Raw genomic sequence first — 14,969 nt, 5'->3', positions numbered from 1 at the left:
TGCTCTTGTAACATTAAAGTAAACCGTGTTTAATTTTTTTTTTTTTTTTTTAAATATGCGTCATAACCGCCGACTTGCGAAATCTGACGCACAGAAGCAGGCTCATTTTTGGTTTGCTGCAGCCGGCAAGTTTAATTTTTTATGTCATGCAGGGCTGTCAAGTGCCACACATTGAGAGTTACAGTCACGCATTTCGGTCTTTTCTCACGCTCTCCCGCCGCACATCGTATTCTCACGCAGAAAAACGATCATATATTTAATAAGCCGCAGCGCCCAAAATGTATCAGTCCGCACTGCTGTCTCTGTGGAACCGGGCAGGAATCAAGCGCGTCTCAGTTCTTAGTCGAGCCTGACAATTATCATTCATTCATTCATTTTCTACCGCTTTATCCGAACTTCTCGGGTCACGGGGAGCCTGTGCCTATCTCAGGCGTCATCGGGCATCAAGGCAGGATAGACCCTGGACGGAGTGCCAACCCATCGCAGGGCACACACACACACTCTCATTCACTCACGCATTCACACACTACGACTACAATTTTCCTGACAATTATCAGCCAATCGAAAAAGAAGCTACACAATAGCCAATCAGAAAATAGCACTATCTGGGAAAGATTTAACGCAACATCCAATGAAAAAAAAGCGAGGGGTTGGAGATGTCATGCTTGCCTGTCTTCAAAACTTGAGAGCCTTGGTCATGAATACGAAGGACTCAATTATAAATTAAACATTTTATTTGAAAGTAACCTTCAACCCAGCATCTTTTTTCTTAAGGTTAGTTCAAACTGTTCAAAATATTTTTGTTTGCTTGCAGAAATAAAATTTCGTTTACTCGGTAGCAGTTAATTGATTTCATAAATGCAACACACTACAGTTTTTTCTATACTTTCCATAAAGGTAAAAAATGATATATGCAGTGTTATCTTCATTTTAGATGTCAAAAGAATTTTGTGGCTCACTGTGGTATTTTTTTCTGTGGTAAACGGGTCCAAATAGCTCTGAGTGTTTAAACTTGCCGACCCCTGGCCTAGTGGATAGTGAATCCGTTTAGCATGCAGAGATTCGGGGTTCGAATCCACCCTCGGACAGTTTTTTTTCTTTCTATAACTTTATAATAAAAGGTTCATTAGTTGACATTAGTTACCACATTACTTAACATGAACTAATAATGAACTGCACTTCTACAGCATTTATTCATTTTGTTCATGTTAATTTCAACATTTACTAATACATTATTAACCCCGTGTTAACATTACTTAATATACTGTGAAATAACATGAACAAAGAATAAACTTTATTTTAACAAAGATTACTAAATACAATAATTTATTGCTCATGGTTAGTAAATGTTAGTTAATACATTACATTTGAACTAATGATCCTTATTGTAACGTGATTATATTTTTTCCCAGTAAAATCACTGATTGATGCTTTAGTTCAAGATCTTCACGGCGCTTGTTTCAGGAAAAGATAAATGGATTTTCAGGTGTGCTCTTTTGTTGCAGGTGAGAAACTAGTCTGCAAATATAACCATAGTAACTGTGCAGCCAAACCCTAGCAACCATGTAGTGCACCTTACGAACCATATTGCAATATAAATAAGCCATATCTCAGTTACACAACATAAAACACTCAGCACGATGAGGGGAACTGACGTCACGTGTAGCCCCGCCCCCAAAATAAGCAAAATCAAAAATTTAGCACAACATGGACATGTCATATATCAAAACACTCAGCACGATGAGGGGAACTGAAGTCATGTGCAAGCACATTCACATTTTCTTTAGGAAATGTACAGTTCTAGTTATTATTATTCTTAGCCAAAAATTTATTTTAAAAAATGCCGCCTAGGGCTTTCAACATATGTCTATGACATTTTTGGATATGTCATAGACCCTGGTCTGAAGTTTGTTGCTATTACTTTTCTAAGGACAGGTTCTTTACAACCTTACTCCGGACAAAGTTATTTCGGAGTTCCGACGGAATTTTCGGTTTTCCCGTAGTCAACGATCGAACATCCCATAGACTTGAATAGGGAATTCCGAAAAGTCCTCTAAGCTCTCACACACACAATACATCCAACATTAAGAATTGCATGTACTGTTCTGGGCAGTATAATAAGTAGAATCCCATAATGACCGGAGTATTGACATGAAATGTCCAAACCCTCAGTAGCCACTTTTTGCCAAAAGTATTGGCACCCCACCGGGTATTCTGGTGATGTGTAGCCCCGTCCCCAAAACAAGCGAAATCAAAAATTTGCACAACATGGACATGTGACATATCAAAACACTCAGCACAATGAGGGGAACTGCCCCACGGGTATTCTGGTCACGTGACGTCACGTGAAAATTTCAAATTTGCACAACATGGACATGTGACATATCAAAACACTCAGCACATTGAGGGGAACTGCCCCACGGGTATTCTGTTCACCTCACGTGTAGCCCCACCCCCAAAACAAGCGAAATCAAAAATTTGCACAACATGGACATGTGACATATCAAAACACTCAGCACAATGAGGGGAACTGCCCCACGGGTATTCTGGTCACGTGACGTCACGTGAAAATTTCAAATTTGCACAACATGGACATGTGACATATCAAAACACTCAGCACATTGAGGGGAACTGCCCCACGGGTATTCTGTTCACCTCACGTGTAGCCCCACCCCCAAAACCAGCAAAATTAAAAATTTGCACAACATGGACATGTGACATATCAAAACACTCAGCACAATGAGGGGAACTGCCCCACGGGTATTCTGGTCACGTCACGTGAAAATTTAAAATTTGCACAACATGGACATGTGACATATCGAATCCATCCTCTGCACCTCGGTAACTGTTTGGTTCAGCTCAGCCACCAAATTCGATCTCAGAAGACTACAGAGAGTAGTCTGAACTGCTGAGCGAATCATTGGCACAACTCTCCCCACTCTTCAAGACCTGTACTCCTCCAGAGTGTGCAAAAGAGCAAAGAAAATCACCCTGGACCCCTCACATCCAGCACACTCACTCAGGACCCCTCACATCCAGCACACTCCCTCTTTGAACTGTTGCCATCTGGTCGGCGCTACAGAGCCCTGAGCTCCAGAACGACCAGACATAGGAACAGTTTCTTCCCTCAAGCAATCCATCTGATGAACACTTAACACCAGGGAACACAACTCCTAATATTTGCACTATGTATACCTCAATTTGCACATTTCATACTTGCATACATATTGTCTGAATGTTTATGTTTATTTCAACTGCACATTTCACAATTGCACATGTGTACATACAAATTGTATATATTGTATACTTATTTGCATATGTATATTTCATATGTTTATTTTATCTGCACATTTCACACCTGTAAATGTGTACATACAATTTAATCTATACTACATGTCATTCTGTTACACTGTGGAGATTATGTCACTAAAACAAATTCCTCGCATGTGAAAACATGCCTGGAAATAAAGCTGATTCTGAAAACACTCAGCACAATGAGGGGAACTGCCCCACGGTTATTATGGTCACGTGACATCACATGATGTCACGTGAAAATTAAAAATTTGCACAACATGGACATGTGACATATCAAAACACTCAGCACAATGAGGGGATCTACCTCACGGGTATTCGGATCATGTCACATGCTCATGTCCGCTCACCTCCAAAAGTATTGGCACCCTAGTGGTCCAGTAGCTTTCATAATCTTTCTGTCCACTCGCCTCCAAAATGCACCGGCCTTTGCGAATACTTGCACCGTCAAAGCCAACATCAAAGTTTGTCACCACAAACTTTACAAATCTAGTTCCAAACATGTGTTCCTTTCAAAAAGGTCTAAAAGCAAAGCTTCGACTTCATTGCAGAAATTCTTCTTTCTTGGTGTTTCACATATTAGAACAGTTACTTTTGTTTATTAAGGAGTTTTATTTACTCAGGATGGTTGGGATCTGATAGAAAATGTGTAAAGATTCAGGAACAACAGAAGGACCTTATAAAAGTATTTATTTGTCATGTTTCAGAATAACACTTATTATTGTAAATGTAACTGGGATCAAACTTAGTGAAGCAGATAGCGATGTCTCCTGACGGCTTCAGTTCATGAACATTAGTAAACTCACTGTCAATTAACGTAACTCATAAGTGGTATGTATTCCAGTAAGGTAAGTGCACAGAGATACTTTCATGCTGTAGACATTAGCAGAAAGTGATTGAAACATCGACATGGAGGATAAAAACAAAGAAAGAGAAGACTTACGATAAGGCAAGAAGTAGGACGTGTTAATATAGGATCAGCTTTCCAGCGCTGGAGAGAACTGAAGGAGCAGGAAGTTGGCCACATATTCACAGGTTGGAGTTTCCCGAGTCAATAACTCCTGAGCTAAACGCTGTTACTACACAAAAAACACCTCTTTTCTATCGTAGTAATGTAGAGAGGCAGCTACAACCGCGTTTTGTGTAGTAACAGCGTTTAGCTCAGGAGTTATTGACTCGGGAAACTCCGACCTGTGAATATGTGGCCGACTTTACTTAAGACACTGAGGCGCTTTTTTCCTTCTCGATAGGTGAGTAACGTTGGTTTTGCTTTGTTACACAGAACTAATATATGCCTTTGTCCTTTACATCATTATGCTTGTGTGGCATTTTTGCTTGTTTGTTTATCTACAATCGTATTGTTCTTCCCTTCAGCTATGATAAAGACACGTTTCTTTCTGTTAGTCACCTGGGTTACGTATGTATATGTGGGCGGAGCTAATATTAAATTATATGTTGCAGAACTTATATGAATGATATTAGAAACAGGTCCAGATCCAGTTGAAGGAAAATGTCTACAACATGAGAACTGAAGCGAGCCTTCACTCTGCAGTACCCAGAGAATGTTAAAGATAAAATGCTGACACACATTTGCTGACTGATTTTAATCTTTTAAAGAAAATCCATTTTTTAAATTAAATCTGTTTTGAACTGTAGCTCCATTTTGACCTGTAGCTCCCTACATTACCCACAATGCCTTTCAGCCATGTGCCAATATTGGTGCACTGGGGTTTGTCTCTTAAGTTAGCTCTTGCTACAGAGAGTGATTCTCTGTGAAATCAGAGCTACACACAATGGCAAATTCAGCAAACCAGAAATTTCACGTGGTTCAGGGTTTAGTTTTACTGTCAATTCTGCGCTTCAGGTTCGATGGTCAACAACAACGACTTTTAGATACAAATACAGCTTTAAATAGCTGGAGGTGGAGCCTAATGGGGCGGAGTCATAATAAAGTAAATAAATAAAATAAATTCACACAAAACAGAGACGCAAGCTCTTAGCTGGTTGAGTGCATACAGAAAAAGAAGGTTTATTATTTATAAAAAATGGTTTTGCAAAAGCAAGTCTTACATTTATCTACTCATCTAAAATAAATGTTTTATTCCGTTATATAATTGACATGCCTGGACTGACTGCCTTTACACAAAGACTTAATCATTGCACAAAACATCAACCTGGAAAGAAAGAAGTAGAAAAATAAATAAAAAAAAACAACTGCTTGTCTGCTGATATGGTGCCAGTCCTGGTGGTGAGGCTTATTCAGAACCTGTGAATAATGAGAATGACAATGAGACACTCAACTAAACACGAGGACCAAAGTAGTGAGAGCTTGTGGGTGATGATGTGAGGAAGTCGAGCTGTTTGCTGCTTTGTTATTGTAACAAACGGCTAAAAGAAAGTTGCAGAATTATTGTCCAAGGAACAAACTGTAAGGAAGCCATATTGCTAATCCTAATGCACAGTTACAGGTTCAGAATAAATAAGTAATCATGATGCACTGCAGATGAACGGCGCTTGGTAAACTAATCCCTAACCGGATCCCAGAACCAGCACCGGCTCCACTGGGTCAGAGGAAAAGAGGTAAAAAGTGATCCAGTGCTAATCCCACCATCTATAAACCCTCTAAGCACACGCATCATCTGTGTTTCTCAATGAGCACACGTGGAGTTTTACATTCCTTTAGTCAGATCAGGGTTTTTTTTAGCTTGCTGAAGTGTAACGCTCCCAAAACGCCGTTTCTCTAAAGAGGTCCGCTCATTCCCGTAGGAATGTTTATAACTGTTTATAACCTGTTTATAACTGCTAAAAGTCCCCATGCTACGAACACGTGTCATCTGTAAGGAGACAAACAACAGCACGCTGGGTTACTGTACAAAAAGGAAATAACAGCTGTGAACAGATCACTCACCGTGCTACCACCAACACCACCACTTTCTCTTCTTTGGGGAGTTTTTACATGTTTGTACGTCAGAGGAGTTATTGGGTGGACCATAGAAAGGAAGAGAGAGAGAAGAGTAGAACTCAAACACAAAAACACAACAAAAAACCACCACCATTTCAACCACCTTTTTGTGTTATTTCGGTAAGTAAAAAACAGATCTTTAAGTTACCACTAGAGGATATTATAACACATTATAAACTCTGGAGACTCGAGTTCATCCCATTCCTGACCAGACCAGTTTCTACTAGTTGTATGCACCAGTAGAAAACCGGTCGAGCCTAACAAGCTGCAGCAGTGTTGGCTGTTAGACTGTTCAATTCAGGTTAGGTTAACCCTAACCCTATATCAATGTGAGACTGACCTTCAGGTTCCCGGTGTATAGTATGCCGATAATGCAATAACACCAGGACCGGACAGTCAGACCTGGAGTCCAGTGCTCTGTTAAACTGGACAGACGGATGTGTCCGTTGTTGTAGACCAACGAACTGGACAGAATGTTCTCACCGGTAAACATGACCTGTATGACATTGTGGACAGAAGTCAAGATGGAGGGCACATGAAGAAGTGATCAAAAACAGTGTGAGCACTGACACTTTTGAGGTTCACCTGAGGAGGTTCATACGGGTATCGGCTGCCAAATGTAAAGAGAAGCTGGAACTTCTGGCCCTCTAACCAGGTTCGAGGAGGGCCTTTCAGTTCTATAACCCACCTGGATACAAGATGCAAGTGAGAAACTGCCAAGACTGAATAAACACACTCATCAATGCTCTGTGTGTAAGAAACCACTGCATCCATAACAGTGAAAACCTTTCTGTATAAATCGTAACATAAAACCAGAAACAAGCCCCTACTCTGTGGTTGTATTCTGATCTCTTCTTTCTTTTAGAGTCATTCCAGGAGGTGGATCATTCTGCAAAGCCAACCATTCATTCTGCAACCGTCTCTAGAAACAGAAGCAATAAAAATAGAAACAATAAATATAGCTGAGAGCACAATTATGTACACCCCACCCCTTGGTACTAGCTGTAAGGAAGAAAAACACCACCAAGTTCTGATTCAGCAGTCAATCCTCAGTCTAATGTGCAGCTCTTAAAAGTTTGTGAACCACTTCAAGCTGCTCAGGTAATTAATTTTCCAGTCTCCTTATTAACGAGTGTTATACAATGTGTTCAGTCTTATTTAAACACTTTCTTAGGTTATTTACAGAACTAAGATTTATACATCAAAAAGGAATAAAATTCGTTCACACAAATGAGTAAAAAAAAAAGATTGAATATCAAACAAAACACAAAACATTTCTACAACTAAAAAGGTGCTTCCCAGTTCATTCTTTAAATGATTTGCTAGCATTTCTAAAAGAAAACAAAACAAAAGCACCCTCATGATTACTCTCACCATGGATAAATATTCTAATGTGGGTAAAAAATTCACATTTTTCTCCACCCTCAAAACTGTGGAGATGATAGTGGACTTCAGGAAAGACCCCTCAAAACTCACCCCTCTCACACTAGCCACCAGCTCGGTGTCATCTGTGAAGGCCTCCAAGTCTCTCAACACCTGAAATGGGAGTCCAACATAAACGCCATCATCAAAAAGGCCCAGCAGAGGATGTACTTTCTACATCAGTTAAGGAAGTTTGGTCTGCCACAGGAGCTGTTGATGTTGTTCTACACTGCAGTCATGGATGTGAACAGGACAGATTCAATCACCATCTGGTTTGGTGTAGCAACAAAACAGGAGAGGAACAGACTGCAACGCACAGTAAAAACAGCAGAAATAATAACTGATGCCCCCCTGCCCACCCCCCAGGACTTGTACGACACAAGAACCAGAAACCGGGCAGTAATCATCACCACTGCCCCTTTACACCCTGGACACAACATCTTTCAGCTCCTCCCTTCTCTCAGGCGCTACAGAACTTTGTTTACTAAAACTGCCAGACACAGGAACAGTTTCTTTCCCCAGACAATCACCCTGATTAACACCTCACCATCATTACATTCACTGCTTCATATCTATAAGTGCTGCATTATTAGGACTGTCAGTCATCACATTATCTGTATATATTACACTCTAGTACAATATACAGCAGCAGTAAAGTATAATATTACACAATCAGTTATGTACATAAAGTACATGCTAGTGTAAATAACCATATTGTGTAATATTATGCTTTTTACACAATATACAGCAGCAGTAGTGTGTGTAACTTATACGGATGATACTTTAGTTCAGCATTCAATACAATCATCCCTCAACTGAGCCTGCTGGGACTGAACACCTCCCTCTGCAACTGGATCCTGGACTTCCTGACTGGGAGACCTCAGTCAGTCCGGATCGGGAACAGCATCTCCAGCTCCACCACACTAAACACTGGAGGTCCTCAAGGCTGCGTGCTCAGTCCACTGCTGTTCACTCTGCTGACTCACGACTATGCAGCAATGCACAGATCGAATCATATTATTAAGTTCGCCAATGACACGACCGTGGTGGGTCTCATCATCAAGAATGACGAGTCAGCATACAGGGAGGAGGTGCAACAAATAACTGCCTGGTGTAGAACCAACAACCTTTCTCTGAATGTGGATAAAACTAAAGAGATGGTTGTTGACTTCAGGAGAGCACAGAGCGAAGACTCTCCGCTGAACATCGACGGATCATCTGTAGAGATCGTCAAGAGCACCAAATTTCTTGGTGTTCATCTAGCGGAGAACCTCACCTGGTCACTCAACACCAGCTCCATCACCAAGAAAGCCCAGCAGCGTCTCTACTTCCTACTAAGGATGAGAAAGGCACATCTCCCTCCCCCCATCCTGACCATGTTCTACAGAGGGACCATTGAAAGCATCCTGAGCAGCTGCATCACTGTCTGGTTTGGGAACTGTACGATCGCGGATCGCAAGACCCTGCAGCGGATAGTGAGGACAGAGGAGAAGATCATTGGGGTCTCTCTTCCCTCTATCATGGACACTTACACCACACGCTGCATCCGCAAAGCCAACAGCATTGTGGATGACCCCACACACCCGTCGCACACACTCTTCACCCTCCTGACGTCTGGAAAGAGGTACCAAAGCATTCGTGCCCTCACGACCAGTCTGTGTAACAGTTTCTTCCCACAAGCCATCAGACTTCTCAATAACTGAACTGTACTGAGCACAACACACATCATCTGGATGGACTGCACAGACCCTCACAAAACACACACACTGACACATCAAACTGTTTACATGCTGTTTTGCACACTTTTCTGCTGTTTTTGCACATACTGTCCAACATTTCAGCCGTTTGCTGTTTTTTGCACAATTCTATATATTATCCCAAGGACATGCTGCTAAGAATCTGTGTTCATTCTAATGTTACTGCACGAAATATTGTTTGAACATTCAGTATTCACATACACTATACACACTGGTCGGCCGGTGCTGTTTCTGTTGCTGTTTATTGTCTTTTGTGTATTGCATTTTTTGTACATTTTGTATTGTCTTGTAACTTTGTGTCTGCACGGTCTTGTCCTGCACTGTCTTGTGTGTCTTGTTTGTCTTGTCCTGCACTGTTTGCACCAGGTTGCACAGTTGCACTTTATGTGGCTAAGACTACTTACATGTCCTTAGCCCTTTCTTTGTTTTATGTAGCACCATGATCCTGGAGAAACTTTGTCTCATGTCACCGTGTACTGTAACAGCTACATATGGTTGAAATAAAAGCCTCTTGACTCTTGACTTGACTTGATGTGATGACTGACAGTTCTGAAATGTAATGAACATCTCCCTCTAACCGTTTGAATTAACTCAATTTGTTTACTACAGTTCTGCTACTCACCTGCATACCTGCCATGTTGGAACTCCCTAAGTTCTAGACGCGTTATTTTTCTCCCTACTGTACATCTGTATGTGCACAAGTCTCACCTCCTGCTGCTTATAGGCTAGTTTTAGTTCTATCCTGATTCCAGTTTGGCTATTTACCACCCAGTCCTACAGAATCAGAATCAGGATCAGAATCAGGTTTATTGGCCAAATTTTTTGACACACATAAGGAATTTGGTTACAGATGTTTGTGACTCTCAAAAGTATACACATAAATAACACTATACTATACAATACACACAACACTATACTATACAATACACACATAAATAACACTATACTATACAATACACACATAAATAACACTATACTATACAATACACACATAAATAACACTGTACTATACAATACACATAAATAACACTATACTCTACAATACACACATAAATAACACTATACTCTACAATACACACAACACTATACTGTACAATACACACAAATAACACTATACTATACAATACACACATAAATAACACTATACTATACAATACACACATAAATAACACTGTACTATACAATACACATAAATAACACTATACTCTACAATACACACATAAATAACACTATACTATACAATACACACAACACTATACTATACAATACACACAACACTATACTATACAATACACACATAAATAACACTATACTATACAATACACACAACACTATACTATACAATACACACAACACTATACTATACAATACACACAACACTATACTATACAATACACACATAAATAACACTATACAATACACACATAAATAACACTATACTATACAATACACACATAAATAACACTATACTATACAATACACACAACACTATACTATACAATACACACAACACTATACTATACAATACACACATAAATAACACTATACTATACAATACACACATAAATAACACTATACTATACAATACAGAGACATAAATAACACTATACTATACAATACACACATAAATAACACTATACTATACAATACACACATAACACTATACTATACAATACAGAGACATAAATAACACTATACTATACAATATAGACTGTGGGAAAATAATATTTTAGTCATTTTATTTCCTTTTAGTTCTAGCATGTCCGTGACCCGGATAGAGCTGCTCATCTCACTAAACTTCTTCAAAACTTCAATCTACAGACCCCAGATTTTTTCCAACTCAACTTTGTTTGGTGAGTGTCACTCTATCCAAAGAACCTACTGACCAGTATACATGGGGTTATCCTCTGCTTTGTCAGGGAAGAGTTAACAAACAGCTGCTGGGTTTGGGTTAACTACAAGTTTGGTTTATCCTCTGTTCAGGCAGGGACGAATTTTAGGCTATCCTCTGTTTAGGCAGGGACGAATATTGGGTTATCCTCTGTTCAGTCAGGGAAGAATTTTTTGGTTTATCCTCTGTTGATCAGAGAATAATTTTGGTGTATCCTCTTTATCAGGGAAGAAATTTGAGTTACCTTCTGTTTATCGGGGAAGAGTTTTGGTTTATTATTCTCAATTTGGGAAATTGATTAAAAAATGTTGATATTGCTAAAAAAACAACAACAACCCAGTGTTAGGAAACTTATTATCTGTAGAAATAATGTCAACTGGGAATCTAGTAGTTTAATTAAACACTTGTTTATTGGTGCTGCAACAAACAAACAAACAAACAAATAAATATTATTTTGAGCTGTTTGGCTGGGAAATTAATTTGTATTGACCCTAAAAAATACTCCTATTGAATCCAAAAGGTTGGAGAAACTTTGATTCTTGCGTTGGCAAAATTATGATCTAGGTGTGTCAGTATAACACCAGGTGGAATAATGTGGTGTTTATAAACTCCATCAGGTTTGTAATATTAGGAAACTGTATTGGACACTTAGGGAATGGCTACTAAGATGTGGAAGCCTTGTGTAAGTGTAACTGGTAAAAAACAAACATTGATTTAACCTGACCCTTGGCTATTTCCTTCTGTATATTTATATTCATATATATTATATTTATATATATATATATATATATATATATATATATATATATATATATATATATATATATATTCATATTATATATATATATATATATATATACACACACACACATATATATACATATACACACACACATACGTATATACATATACATACATATATATATATATATATAAAATCTTTTTTTTTTTTTTAGATTTTGTTCCTATATTATTGTTCACTAGAATATAACTTTAAAAGTAACAGGACTTTTCTTTGGGAATTTGTTTGGGGAGGGAATGTTATCGGTGGGACACTTCTACGGGGTTTCCTCTTATACCTCATGCGGTCGCCTCAGTCAGTATATGTTGCGTGTGAGGCCGATGATGACGCGTGTTTTCCGCTCCTCCTCTCATTACACTGCTGAGGTAATATTTCTTCTCTGAAACGCATTTTTGTAGCTGAGAGAATGTGTTTAACGTGATAACAGTTGATTGTGTTAATTATGATAAAAATGTATCGTTTAATGTGTTTTTTGTTTATTTAAACGAGATATATGGTGATGCTAACTGATTAGCATTATATGTACAATTGTGGACCAGACTTAAGTAAAGTTGGCGCATATTCACAAGTTGGAGTTTCCCCGAGTCAATAACCCCTGAGTTAAACACTGTAACTACACAAATAACACCTCTTTTCTACCGTAGTAATGTAGAGAGGCAGCTACAACAAAATTCTCCTCAAAATATACAGCTTTCCTCCGCGGTGGACAAAATACACAAGTCTCTATGTGCTGACGGCTGAGAGACAGATTCCAAGGGACCGTCTGCAAAGTGCAAAACCCGAAAAGCGAATACTACAAAAAGTCAATAACTACAACACTTATTCGTTATAATAGTTATACTACAACACTTATTCTGAGAAACCTTGCTTATTGATTATTTTTATTGTTTGCATTATGAACAATATACATTTGACTAACTTTGGAAAGACCGCTTTTCGGGTTTTGTACTTTGCAGACGGTCCCTTGGGATCGGTCTCTCTCTCTCTGGCTTTATTTCCAGGACGATTCTCGAAATGGGAAACATTCTATCTACCCACAAGGGTTACATCAATTGTAAGTCAGGTAGCACAACTGTGAAGGACATGGAGTCCTGGACAGAATAATTATTGATTATTATGTAATTAGCCATTAGATGCAGAATATGTAAAGTTTTCCCACAGGTTCTTATCTGGATGGTAAATGGAGAGGAGGAGGAAATAAATGATGTGGTGGAGGAGGTTAATGGAGTGGTGAAGGAGAACAATGGTGAGTCGCTCCAGTGATAAAGCTGATCACAGCACACTAAGAACAGGAAGTATGACAAAGCCTGTTAAAGAGCGTTAGATAGAAATATATGAATAAGGAGTAAATAAATAGTACATGGATTCTTTTTGAAGTGTTTGATTCATTAGCAGCGTGTAAGGTATCTAACCTTTTGTGCAACACACACAGTCTGTAAGAAGGATGGGTTATTGGAGTGGAATGAATTTTCCTGTTGTCTCTTTTATAACACGATTATAATTTATTTTATCCTAAGTGTTAAATATGACGTATTGGTCTCATGATGACAGATCGGGCTGCTGTGGTATAAGTGGAATAAAGCGCTGGATGGAAATGTTCTGCTATGGGAAAGTAACAGTAACACTTTGCGTCATGCTTGGAGTCCACATCACACCACTGCATTACTGATGATGTATTTATTATAACATCCTGTTTCAGGGCACATGGTGGCTTGTTACAGAAACACATCCCATTTGTGTTTTTCCTTTCTGTCTGATATCTGATCCAGGATTTTCTGCTGATATCAGCCAGATAGAGACACCGGATATCCTTTCTAACAGCATTTAAGGGCCGGTTGACTTGATTAAATGGCAAAACAAGTTTATTTGTACAGCACATTTCATACACAGGTCATTCAAAGTGCTTTACATAGAAATTAGAAAACAATTTATAAGAGAAAAAATGTGTAAAAATAAGACAATAAAATCATAATAAAAACAATTAAAGAAAATAAATGTGATTTTAATAAAAACAATTTAAAATATGTTAAAAAGAATAAAACAGGAGTAAAAGTGATTTGGATAAAAAGTGCAGTCAGTGTGACTCAGCACGGCGCTCATTGAGTTAAACAGATGTGTTTTTAATCTTGATTTAAAAGTGTCTACTGTTGAAGCACATCTGATCTCTTCTGGAAGCTGATTCCACCTATAGGTGGCGTAATAACTAAATGCTGACGCACCTTGTTTCGAGTGAACCCTTGGTATCTCTAACTGACCTGATCTTAATGATCTGAGTAGTCTGCTTGGTTCATATTCAATTAGCATATCTGTAATGTATTTCGGTCCTAAGCCATGAAGTGATTTATAAACCAGTAACAATACTTTAAAATCTATTCTAAATGTAACTGGAAGCCAGTGTAAGGACCTGAGGACTGGAGTGATGTGCTCAGATGTTTTGGTTCTGCTCAGAATTCTGGCAGCAGCCTTCTGTATGAGCTGCAGCTGTCTTTTTGGGGATCCCCGTAAGGAGTCCATTGCAATACTCCACCCTGCTGGTGATGAAAGCATGAACAAGTTTCTCTAAGTCCTGTCTTGAGACAAAACATCTAATTCTGGCTATATTTCTGAGATGGTAGTAAGCTGATTTGCTTATCGCTTTCACATGACTACTGAAATTAAGGTCAGACTCTAAAATTACACCAAGATTTCTGACTTTATTTTGTGTCTTTAGACCCCTAGAGTCAAGGTGTGTGTTAACCTTGAGAGTTTCATCTTTATTTCCGAATACAATGACTTCAGTTTTGTCTTTAACTGGAGGAAGTTTTGACACATCCAACTGTTAAA

The 14,969-nt window shown here is 38.8% G+C and overlaps 1 protein-coding gene across 4 annotated transcripts in view; it reads right to left on the bottom strand.

Annotated features, from left to right (window-relative positions):
* The window catches only part of LOC113636899 (ubiquitin-conjugating enzyme E2 W-like), a 50,191-nt gene extending 39,964 nt beyond the window's left edge, over positions 1 to 10,227 (bottom strand). For 2 of the 4 annotated variants that reach the window (XM_047806622.1, XM_047806621.1), the window contains exons 1-2: positions 10,076 to 10,227; positions 7,751 to 7,810 (exon numbers count right to left, since the gene is read on the bottom strand). In XM_047806622.1, coding sequence (XP_047662578.1) covers positions 7,751 to 7,810; positions 10,076 to 10,090 — 75 coding nt within the window. In that variant the 5' untranslated portion in view covers positions 10,091 to 10,227. Of the gene's footprint in view, positions 1 to 5,316; positions 5,579 to 6,220; positions 6,252 to 6,614; positions 6,771 to 6,859; positions 6,963 to 7,104; positions 7,197 to 7,750; positions 7,811 to 10,075 lie in introns of those variants that run through there. The other 2 variants (XM_027137257.2, XM_027137258.2) reach the window with 2 other exon arrangements.
* Between the last annotated feature and the right edge of the window lie 4,742 nt (positions 10,228 to 14,969).

Source organism: Tachysurus fulvidraco, chromosome 22, assembly GCF_022655615.1.
Source record: "Tachysurus fulvidraco isolate hzauxx_2018 chromosome 22, HZAU_PFXX_2.0, whole genome shotgun sequence".
Taxonomy (NCBI): domain Eukaryota; kingdom Metazoa; phylum Chordata; class Actinopteri; order Siluriformes; family Bagridae; genus Tachysurus; species Tachysurus fulvidraco.
The sequence above is the reverse complement of the archived record's forward strand: the minus strand, read 5'-3'. Positions and strand labels throughout refer to the sequence as shown.